Here is an 11621-nt window from a genome sequence, read left to right as displayed (position 1 = left end):
AAAGGTCAGAAATGACCAACTGTAAAAACATTTTAGATGCAGAGAGACAGACTAGACAGAGCCCATGGGACAGTGAGGCAATGTGTCCGGTCAAGTGGATGTAGCTTTAGCAATAAACAGTACTATACTGGTCATTGAGTGCATAGGATCAGCTAATGTTTTAGAAGAAGTAACTGGATCCCAAATAAGCTACTCAAAGACTTGAGAAGGTATTTAACAATGGAATCAAATCATCATATGTGCATTTCTGCAGCTGAGCAGTATAAGTTGTAGAAGTCTTTCAGGCTGTAGAGGAGTGTGCAAGGAACTGAATCCCTATTTATATGTACTACTAAAAACAGTGTGTGTGGAGTAGTTCCAGCCCATTTAATGAGAGATGAAGTAACTGCACATACGTGAATGCACGAAGCAGTGAAGACACAGTTGGTCTCCTGCTTCCTCGATGCACTAGCTTGGTTGTGTGTCCTCTGTTCTGTTGATCTGAGCATGTGTGGTGGAAATCTCTGGGATTTCCAAATCTACGTCAGCCAAGATGAAGTAGTCCAAATGTATACAAACCCCACTAATTCCTCCTCTTCTTTTCTTTAAAAATAGTAATTCAACTACTTCTACTGCCTTAAAGGAAAAAGCAGCAGAGCCTGAAACTGCTGATGCAAAAAACCAATGCTTTCACAGACAGCTTTCAAAGTAGTGAGCACCAGCAAAAAATGAACATTCACCTAGACAAAAAACTTTGTTAACTGCAGCTAACAGTTAAAATATGTGCCAGTGTTAACTTCAGGGAAAAAGCCAAACAACGCTTTAAGTTTAAAAGCAGCAACTACAGAAAGTGTGTTATAATGCCAAGAAAAATATGAGCTACTTGTTTAAAATAGAAATACACCCACCCATCTCAAAACCTTAAAAATAAAGAAATATATAGTTCAAGTCACGCAAAGAAGTATCACAGTTCAATTAGCATTCTGCTCTCATTCTGAATAGATCCAAAAGCAGAAAAAGAGAATTTGTTCAGTGAGTTTTTTTATTTTTTTAATTTTAAATCTCATTAAATTCTAATGATCAATTTAAATATCAATGTTGTGTCCATTATTACAGTTTACAATAGACTTAGATTTATATGACATTTAAGTATTATATATTATTTTAATTGCAAAGTAATTCATAATTAGGGTAACGAGCTACCTGAAAACATAAAAAAAATGCAAACTTATTCTTTGCTAGTGTGGAATTTTCTCGTTTTTACAAAATTAATACTGCTTTAGAAATCCTGTATTCAACAATGGCTGAAATAGTTAGAACTACCACAGTTTATGTTATATCACAATCCGGCTCCTGCATTTATATGGACACACCAGTAGCACTGCTCCTAGTAGTAAGTGTTCATGTGTTCTTCTACACTCTGAAGTCAAATTATGAATACTTGGGTGTAAAATTTAAAGGCCATAGTGATAAAATTCTCCACTTCCACATGAAACACAGTCTGCGAGCTACATCTGTTCCTGTGGTTGAAGTGGTTTTATTGGTATTATAGTTCTAAACTTTTCCCAAATCTAGTTCAATGACATATGATAAAAACCCTAAGGAAGGTTGATACTGCCCCCTTCATCCATCAGCTTCTGATGAGATTTTTGGGAAAATAGTGTGTTCAGGTATCACTCCCCACTGAATGAACATGAAACAGCGCTCTCCATGACTAATGCAATACACAGAGCCATTTTGCTTGAAAGACTAAGTTTTCCTCTGTCTATAACATCAGCGCTCCTGGGGCCGGGTTTGTCCAGCCATACAAATTATAGCCTCCTTTGAAAGATGTCTTTTCAGGATTTTTTACACCATTAGACTTTCTTTTTGAGCTTTTGCAAGTCAGTTGGTCTACGATGCTGAAAATGGAGATAAACCCCGCCTGTCTGTTAAGACTGTTGCAACAAAACCCCCACCTCTTTTAACGTGTTAAGCATTGAAATATTTTCAGAACTAGGTTTGCACAAGGAAAGAAATTGAGCATGTGCTTTTTTATGGCTTCAGCAGCAGAGACACGCCTGCTACTGCAAATGAGTTCAGTTCAGATCATGCCCTTGATCTGTGTAAACCCATCAAAGACATTTTACTCGTTGGATAAGCCAATGTAATAGAAGGAAACACTTAGCATTTGGCGTACTGTTACAAAAATGTCTACGTATCTCCAATCGCATTATATCTGGGATCGACAGGACTAAACTGGGAATATTGAAGGACTTCATATATGTTAACTCTCATTAGCATATGCCTTGCTCTTCAGGAGAACTTGCTTGCAGTAAGTTCCCTTTTCTAAAAATTATCGAATGTAAGTTAGAATTTTGACTTTTACTTTTCCTGGAAATGTAAAGATAAATAATGAGAGGTTTTTTGCCTGTGGCTTGTTTTTTTTAGGAATATATATGAACAAAGTAATCTGTTGAATAAATACCAAAACTGTTCAGATTCTTTTGTCTCTCTGTCCCTTTATCAAATACGTGCTTATAATATTAAACTTTGTTGTTTGCAGGGCGACAAGGAGGCTGCTTTAGGGCTTCAGTTTTCCCCACTCTGTGACCGCAAGTCTACTTTGGTAGCTCAGTCCCAAATAGGTAATGACAAGTTCTGTTTTTCTTTTTCTTGTTTGTGTAGGAGCATGTAAAATCATGTGGACATTTCTTAAACTCATTTTGAATTGTAAATGTTCCAAATGCAGAGGTATTTCTTCATACATTCATACAGAAGATATTTTTTTGCACTTATCTGTTTACCAAACTCATATACTCTTACAGCAGAAATGCACTGGTTTCAAAAGAACATGAAGTTATTTCCACATACATGATGCCAAGGAGGGTTAGGAGAGGGATTAACCGAAGTACTGGACATGAGCCCAACTTTTACTGTAAACACTTTAGAGTTTGGTAGATCGTGTCCTCAGACAGATTGACTCTTGCTCAAGCACTCGCAGATCTGTCTCTACTACAATCTGAGAGCCTGGTACTGTTCTGTAGATGCATGGCAACTTAAAGCTAGTTCATGCATCAGATCTCTGGACAGCAGTTAAGACTGTCAGTCTAGCAGGGTCAGACTACACAGGGTCAAGTCTCCTTGGGTTGACAAGGACCACTGCATTCTGTTTCTGTCAATCCTAATTGCATTTTGGTCAACAGTGGCCAAACTTCAGAACAATGGCTGTTTTCAGAAATGCGGGTCTTGGCTCCCTCTATCCCCGTTTCCATCAGTAATAATAAGGAAATAAAAATTGGTAAAGATCACGGGCTAGTTACAGGAGATACCCCAGAAGCATACTGAGTAAAGCAGTATGACCTACCAACTGCTGTACCTTTATGTGAGTGAACACAGTACTCAGGGAGAGATTCTATAGGTGACAGTGTCTTATCCGTGAACCGGAGCATGTCATCCTGCCTGATCTTGTCACTCAAAACGTCCTTTATTCCATTTCACTGGGACTTGAAAGGCAACGTGCTTGAGTGTCATACCTACTGCAGGAGGGAAGCTGGATCCTAGGCTGAAGCACTGTTGCTCACCTTTGTGCTGTGTTGCATGGTTAGAGTATGAAGACATCTGGAAATCCATTGCTAGCTCATGTGTTAGCATTATTTTTTTTTTTCTGTTAAGTGCTCAGCAGAGAATAATGCTTCATTCTCTCACTGTGTCATTCCATACCTTGATGAGCACTTTAAAATGTAAAAGACATTGTTCAGAGCTGACATCTCAGAACTGTGGGATGAATGCTGTCTCCTAAGGATATTACTTGTTCTCTTCACTGATTTGACAGAACACTCCTACACACTGTGAAATAACACTTTACCTCCACAGAATAATAAACAGCAGTTTGAAATATTAACTCCTTGGCAAGAAGATCTGAATGGTAAAAGAGACAGTGTGACTTCTAGCCCCTTGGCTCAACAGTAGCTTCCCTTCTATTCAATAATTAATACTCATTTCAAATGGTAGGTGTGTTCTGCAGTGCATAAAATTAACAAGGAAAAGGCATGAAAAGCTATAATTATTAATGTCTAGTTGTATCTGTACAGCTTCAGGTGTTTTTGGTTTTAGTTGTGCTTTTTTCCTCAAGATTATACTAGTCATATCTAGTATATTGAATCGGAACTACAGTCAGAAAATCACCCCAATATCAAGTATTTATTTCTAGATTTGAGAGCTGTGATAATGTAAAGTCTGATTTTCTGTCTTTTTCTTCTTTAGGTTTCATTGATTTCATAGTAGAACCAACATTTTCTCTTCTTACCGACTCAATGGAGAAAATTGTTATGCCTCTTATAGAGGAAGCGTCAAAATCTGAAAGTCCTGCGTTTGGGACACCCAGGTATTAATACACTGTTTAGTTATTGAACTAACATAATGTAACATAATAATGTCATTCTCGGAGTTACCACAATTATTTTAACAGTTCGGAAGGTAACATAACTAGCTGTACAGTATTGCCATCCTGTGGTGCTACATTGTATTTGCAATATGCTATTACTTCATTAACTGTGGATGGTCCTGCATCTAAAAAGGCAAAAACACAATAACGAGCAGAATACACATGTATAAAACATCAACTCAGTTTTCTACAGTATATCTAATAACATTTTTTTTCTTTGGTTGTAATCTTTACAATAGATTATTGAAGTTCGTAGTTCTCTTATATTAAGCCATTTTCAGTATAATTTTAGTTGACAGTACCAAAAGTCATTCTTTGCTTTCTGAGAGACAATTGGAAGTGGAGGTGGGGAAGGTCATTTCAGTTTTTTTTCTGTTTTTTATTATGCTGTAGGTCAATTTCCTTCTTCCCCTTTCCATTTTAGTATTATTAGATATATACACTTGAGACAAAATTGATTCCACTTATATTCTACTTGAGAGATCTAAAGACAGTATAAGTGAGATGCAGGGGGGGTTGCCCATCAAGCTCTTGATTTTTGCACCATAATAGAAGTTGTTTATAAAACAAACTAGCTATGACAGACAATGTTGTCTGAGTGACTCCATGCTGAAAGCACTGTTCAGTAATCAGATGCTGGTTTTACAAATATTGCCTCTGCTACCACTTTCTTTTTCAATTTAAAACTGTAATTTGAGTTTTAACCGAGGCTACTAATATGATAACTATGCAGGGCAATTTTTCGTTTGCTGTCCATTAGTTACATTTTAATAGCAAAATGATGAAGCTAAGTCTTTTCTGATCATGAGTTTACATGGGTTTTCGTTACTAGAAGTAATAGATGTAGGTATTTGTGACAGTGTTCTTAGTGTTTTGGCAAACAGTGCTGAACTAAGGCATAATTGATAAGAAATTTGTTTACCTACTCACTTCTTCACAAATGAATGATTAACAGTTGCAAATGATTAGTAACTCCAGGCTTCATTTTTGGTTGATGTTTGGTACACAAACAAAGGCTTATGATCCAGCAAAGCTTCCTCATGTGAGGTGGAAGATGAAGTGATATTTTCTTAGTATGGAATCAAGAGCTACACTTAGAAAGAGAGTGGAGAGCCTATAGCATGATACAGAAATGTCTGAGCCAGCAGAATTGAACAAACACTACTGGGTGGAGACCATGAGTATATGGTGTGACATCCACTGTGCTGCCTGGAAAACATTAAAATTATAGCCTATTCTTTCCACTCTATCTCATTCAACATCTCTGGAGCATATGGAAACTACAGTTAACTCTTCCTGTGCAGTTCTCGTGGTTCACTGCAACTATATTTCCTGCTTAATGGAAATCCATTTGTATGCATATTAACATCTGGTTTTGGTACCAGTGAGGTAAAGTATGCAGCATAATTGAGTAAACAAAACCTAGTATGACATGATTACCTGTACAAGTCCAGAAATAGGTCAGACTTTTCAATCCTAAGAAAAAAAGAAGGGTTCATTCTTTTTTTCCGACCTTTACATGTACCTGCATATTCACATATGAATAATCACAGAATCACAGAATTTTCAGAGTTGGAAGGGACCTCTAGAGATCATCTAGTCCAGCTCCACTGCTAAAGCAGGATTGCCTAGAGCACATTACTCAGGACTGCATCCAGGCGGTCTTTGAAAATCTCCAGAGAAGGAGACTCCACACCCTCCCTGGGCAGCCTGTGCCAGTGCTCTGTCACCCGAACTGTAAAGAAGTTTTTCCGTGTGTTGGAACGGAACTTCCTATGTTCCAACTTGCACCCATTGCCCCTCGTCCTGTCACTGGGAACCACCGAGAATAGTGTGGCTCCATCCTCCTTCAACCCACCCTTTAGATATTTGTAAGTAGTAATAAGGTCTCCCCTCAGCCTTCTCTTCTCCAGGCTAGAGAGTCCCAGCTCTCTCAGCCTTTCCTCATAAGGGAGATGCTCCAATCCCTCAATCATCTTGGTTGCCCTTCGCTGGACTCTCTCCAGCAGTTCCCTGTCCCTCTTGAACTGTGGAGCCCAAAATTGGACACAATATTCCAGTTGTGGCCGTGGCCTCACCAGTGCCGAGTAGAGGGGGAGAATGACCTCCTTCGACCTACTGGACACACTCTTCCCTATGCAGCTCAGGATTCCATTGGCCTTTTTGGCAGCAAGGGCACACTGCTGGCTCATTGACAATTTACTATCTACCAGGACCCCCAAATCCTTCTCCTCAGAGCTACTTCCCAGCAGGTCCACCCCTAACCTATACTGGTGCCTGGCATTCTTCCTCCCCAGGTGCAGGACCCTGCACTTGCTTATGTTGAACCTCATTAAGTTCCTCTCTGCCCAGCTCTCCAGCCTGTCCAGGTCACGCTGGATGGCAGCGCAGCCCTCTGGAGAGTCAGCCACCCCTCTCAGTTTGGTATCATCAGCGAACTTGCTGAGGATACACTCTGTCCCCTCATCCGGGTCATTAATGAATATATTAAACAAAATTGGACCAAGTATCGACCCCTGGGGGACACCACTGGTTACAGGCCTCCAACTAGACTTCATGCCAATCAATTTGACTTCTGCTTTACCTTATGTGTAAGGTAGCTGTGGTAGCTGTTATGTAGATTTTAAGGCCACTGTACTAAATCCTGCTGTGACTACACTTGAAGGCATGTACCTTGAAGAGAATTTTCAGCTGAAGCTAAACTTACCTGTCATATACTTTTGTGTCTTGCTTTTTTTAAATGGGTCAACAAATAACAATCAGATGTCTTTCCTGTGAGCCCCCAAGATACCATTCACTGTTCAAAAACACAGCTAAGAAAAGCTCCAAATGCTCCCAAATGTCTAGGGAAACATTCTTCCAAGAACCAACTTAGAAGTAATGTATTTTCAGCTGTCACATTTTTTTTTCAAGAATTCCCTGGAAAAGGTCAGTAAGAATCGGTCCCAGGTTACAGCTTTATGAGTTGAAGAAATGTCTTGTATCTTAGGCATTCTTTGGTGAAAATTATTGAGTTAGTGATTGCATGTAGGTCCTAAGGAATGTGATTCAGATTAACTGTTTGTTAATTATTAAAATTGTTTGTTAATTATTAAAATTGCCTGATTGTGTTCACAATTTAAGTTTTTGTCCTTCTGCAGCCAAAGCAGTTTGGGAGCAGTAAGCAATGCTGAAGCACACAGACGACCCGGTTTTAAAAGTACAAGTGATGGAGGGACTCACACAGAAAATTCTCTAACAAGTGTAGACCTAATGAGCTTTAAGGACAACTTGATGAAGATCATTCAAGCAAACAAAGAAAGATGGAAAGAATTAGCAGTAGAAGGTATGATGTATTAAGGTGGAATGTTTTCATAGGTTACTCCCTAAGATCTCCCCTACTTTCATCTTTTAATTTTATTCAACCTACAAAAATACATAGTTGTCTTGTATTCATATATTTTATGTCTTAATGTTTGTTTAGATGGTCCTGTTTTGCTCTCCCAGGAGGGTATAAAGAGATGTAGGTGGTCAGGAGATGAGAGGAAATCTTACAGCCTGTACAATAAGGCTCTTTGCTGCTCATCTTCGCTTTAGATGTCTGATTTAGAAATGTGCATTCTTGCACATTTAATCATAACTGATACTGACACCTGCTTTAAATGCCAAAATCAACAATTCAAAGTAGTATGTGCTGCCACATTTCTTAAGAAATGTAAAAGTTGTACTTTGCTATTAGAAATGCTATTTGTTCCCCACTGTATAGAACAAAATTCAGAATTACAGGCTTCTTGGGACTATGCTGTAGGCAATTATTTAAATGACTCTTCATTTGCCAGTTAATTGTTAATAAGGCCAAACCTGCATCAAGCATCTTAGTTCATAAGCCATACCTGAAAATTTTCTGGGGCTACAGCTATCTGAGTGAAATGATTTGTGATAATTTTTGAACACAATTTATAACCTTGATCCAGGTTAAGTAAATGTCATTTGGGAATATTTTGTCCATAGTCTGTGTTGTTTCTGAGTAAGCTCCTGGAATATTTCAGTATAGTGTTTCACTGCTGGGACTGGTCTCACTGTACATGACCTGATACTGACTGCAGGGAATGGTATCCTGGAACCCAGTGCCAGCCTTGTCTTTTATTCCATCATCCAAAGCAGCATCTTTTTTTCTCTAAGAGGTGTCAGACAAGACAGAAAAAACACTGCTGAGCAGTGCTAAAATCTCATTTTGTGCTAAATTGTGAATAAATATTCTCATTAGGTTGATATTAAGTAAGAGCAAGCTTCCATAATCTATTATGACAATGACTTGAGAGTTAGGTAGAAGGGGCAGCTGAGGAAGAGATTTAACTAATACTGTCTCTTCTTCATGAGCAGCGTCATAGGATCGATTGCCTCTTTTGGTATTCTCCAACTAGTACTGACTGGTCAAAAGGACAAAGCAGCTAATTTACAATGATTGGTAGTAATAGCAGACCGTCAGGGTGCCCAAGACCGCTTAGCTACAGCCTGCAGAAATCAAGCAGCCCTACATGCAAGGTCCTTCAATGTGGAAGAATGGAGAACTTGCTGTCTGGAAGTTTTGCCATTTCCAGTTACATCTAACTACCCAGTTTGATTTTGGTACATCAGCTTTTTGGTTTTTTGGGGTTTTTTGAGGTGTACAGTGCTATCAAAAAGATAGTTTCCCCTTCATTTCCAGTGCTTTGTAGTGCTCTATAAATTAATGATAGATTTAGCCCAGTTTTATTAGGCTGTTGACAGCCGTTGAAAACTCAAAGCTTCTGGCAGCAAGAGATTTAAGAACTGTTCCTCTGTACACTCTGTATTAATGTGAGACCCAGCAAGATCCAGGAAAAGCTGGACATGCTTTCGACTGTGAAGAACAGAGCTGTTAATGTTCAAGACTCCGTGTACTTTGTTGAGATCGTAGTTGTCCATATTCTAGGTTACCCTTCTTTTCTTCCATCAATTTGACTAATGAAGTATGTCTAAGTATTTCCTGAACAGCGTTATGGAATTACAGTAGAATGTACATTGGGAAAACTGATGGGTAGGTGGAAATAGCTAGTGTTGAGGCCAGAGCTTAATGAACAGTATCAGCTCTGTGTGATTGTGGTTGAATCTGTTTTGCAAAACCTCTGTGAGACCAAGGAAGAGATTTATAGAAAACTGGACCCATAAAGAGAGTACTTGCAGCAACACGTGCAGTTGACTGGAACAGGGCATGGAGACCTTCAGGGTACCTGGTTGGAATATGGAGGAACCTTGCGAATAGTGCAAATATTTTTGAGTACGGATTTATATTTTGTTAGTACACAGATAGTAAGTTTTTTTCATAAAAGCTGTGGGAGGATTGTATGGGTTTTGTCAAAGTTAAGATATTTTCCATTTTTTGCAAGCAATGTGTGGGCACCTACTCCATACGTGGGTACTAAGGGATGCTTGAAAAGAGGCTTTCACTACGTGAACGTAGCCCTCTATAGAGCACTGTCTAAGATGGCACATAAGTTCCTTGTGACACAATGGGAGAAAGAATCTTCCCCAACTGGTCCAGATCAGCAGTATATCTGCTCTGAAGCTGCACGCTGCAAAGGCTGAAAATCCTCAATCAGACTGTGCAAAATTAACATCTAGTAAAGAATGAAAAACACTGAACTACATCCCCTTTCCACTTGAAATTCCTTTCAGATTCCACTCGAATTTGACTAAGCTTGTAAGTGAATAACCTGAGGCCTTGAACCTTGGATAATTTGTTCCATCCTGTCTGGATCTCATGTTACCTTCTCTGACTCTATTGGTAGATGAAAAGTCTGTAGATTGCTCTGAGCATATGTATGGAGTTGTGGTTTATTCATATGTTAGCAGGAGCACCTACCAGGGGAAGAAATACCAGGGGTACATCACTGCCAGGTGAAAGGAGTTTTGGTATTGCTATCATTATTCCTAGCTAGATAATTTATGACAAACTGCAAAGAGCTGAGTGCACTGAGAAGGTTACATACATGAGGGCAGTGTGCCATGGTAGTAAGCAGGCTGGCTCTTAGCATAGATCTCCAAACAACGCTTCCTGAGCTGACTATGTCAAACAGTACTTCTGCTGTTAAAAGAACCATCTGAATTCTTGTCAGTGGGCTCTGCGAACACTAGACATTGTTCCCAGATTAGTTTGCAGGTTCAGGAGAAGTTGTCTTTGTAAAATGTAGTAATACAGATGTGTGAGTAATATAGAAAGGAAACTAGCAACAATCCATATAATTTCCTGAGCATGACTTGAACTCATTCCAGATTCTCACCTTTTCAGGATAAGGCTACACAGGTAGCAACGGTTGTGGGGACAGTTCAGCCAGAGGTGGGTGAGGGCCAAGGAAGATGGTCTGACTCCTATGCCTAAACAGGCCAGAGCAGGAGCCCAAGACACACTGACAGTGCTGTTGATGGGGCAGCTTTCCTGGAGATGCAGCAGGCCCAGCTGCTGGTGCTACCCCTCCCTGAAAAGGTAGTTGCTGCTGAGACTTGATTCAGAACAAGCAGCTTGTGCAAGGAAGTGTGCTTTGTTTTGGAAAGGCACATGATAGTAAGGAAAGCATTTATCTACCTAGGCAGCTGTTTGAGAGCTTGCTTAACAGAAGGCTCACTAAATAAGATGGCTCCATTTTGCTAAAAAGGCCATGTCTTGTATAATTGATGCAGAGGAGCTCAGCGCTTGATAGCCTAAGGGTCCTCAACCTTTCACCACTGGAGAATTAGAGGAATGTTTCTCAGGCCTTTCAGGGAATGCTGTTAACAGGGAATTACCATAATGATCAAACATCTGGGATTCTAATTTGAGAGCCTTGATGTTTAATTAATATTCCAAACCCCTAATCACCAGATAATCTGTCTTTGTTCAACTCAACACAGTGATAAAGAGACCATTCCATCCTTTGCTTTTTTCAGCACATAGCAGTGATGGCTGCTGCTATTTGCAATTGTAGTTGTAGCAAGTAGACAGTAAAGATGCTGAGATGAGTCTGAGAGGTTGTTTCATTAGAGAAAATGTTTGCTAAATGGATTTTAAGGTCAGGAAGTTATTGACCTACTGGGAAAGCTGTAAGAAACACACAACTTGTTGAGAAAGGTTTAAATATCATGTAAGATACTCCATGATGCAGTTCTTTTTAGAACACAAAAATTGTAACACAGTGATTTAATATTTAAAAAAATACAATGTTTATTCCTTATGCCTACA

The 11621-nt window shown here is 39.3% G+C and overlaps 1 protein-coding gene across 1 annotated transcript in view; it reads left to right on the top strand.

Annotated features, from left to right (window-relative positions):
* The window catches only part of PDE1A (phosphodiesterase 1A, calmodulin-dependent), a 171297-nt gene that overhangs the window by 143327 nt on the left and 16349 nt on the right, over positions 1 to 11621 (top strand). Inside the window, exons 11-13 of the mRNA XM_009885619.1 lie at positions 2525 to 2606; positions 4225 to 4345; positions 7546 to 7730. Of these exons, the coding sequence (XP_009883921.1) occupies positions 2525 to 2606; positions 4225 to 4345; positions 7546 to 7730 (388 nt within the window). The remainder of the gene's footprint in view (positions 1 to 2524; positions 2607 to 4224; positions 4346 to 7545; positions 7731 to 11621) is intronic.

This window comes from Charadrius vociferus, unplaced genomic scaffold, assembly GCF_000708025.1.
Source record: "Charadrius vociferus isolate BGI_N301 unplaced genomic scaffold, ASM70802v2 scaffold315, whole genome shotgun sequence".
NCBI lineage: Eukaryota > Metazoa > Chordata > Aves > Charadriiformes > Charadriidae > Charadrius > Charadrius vociferus.
This window is presented reverse-complemented; position numbering and strand designations above follow the sequence as displayed.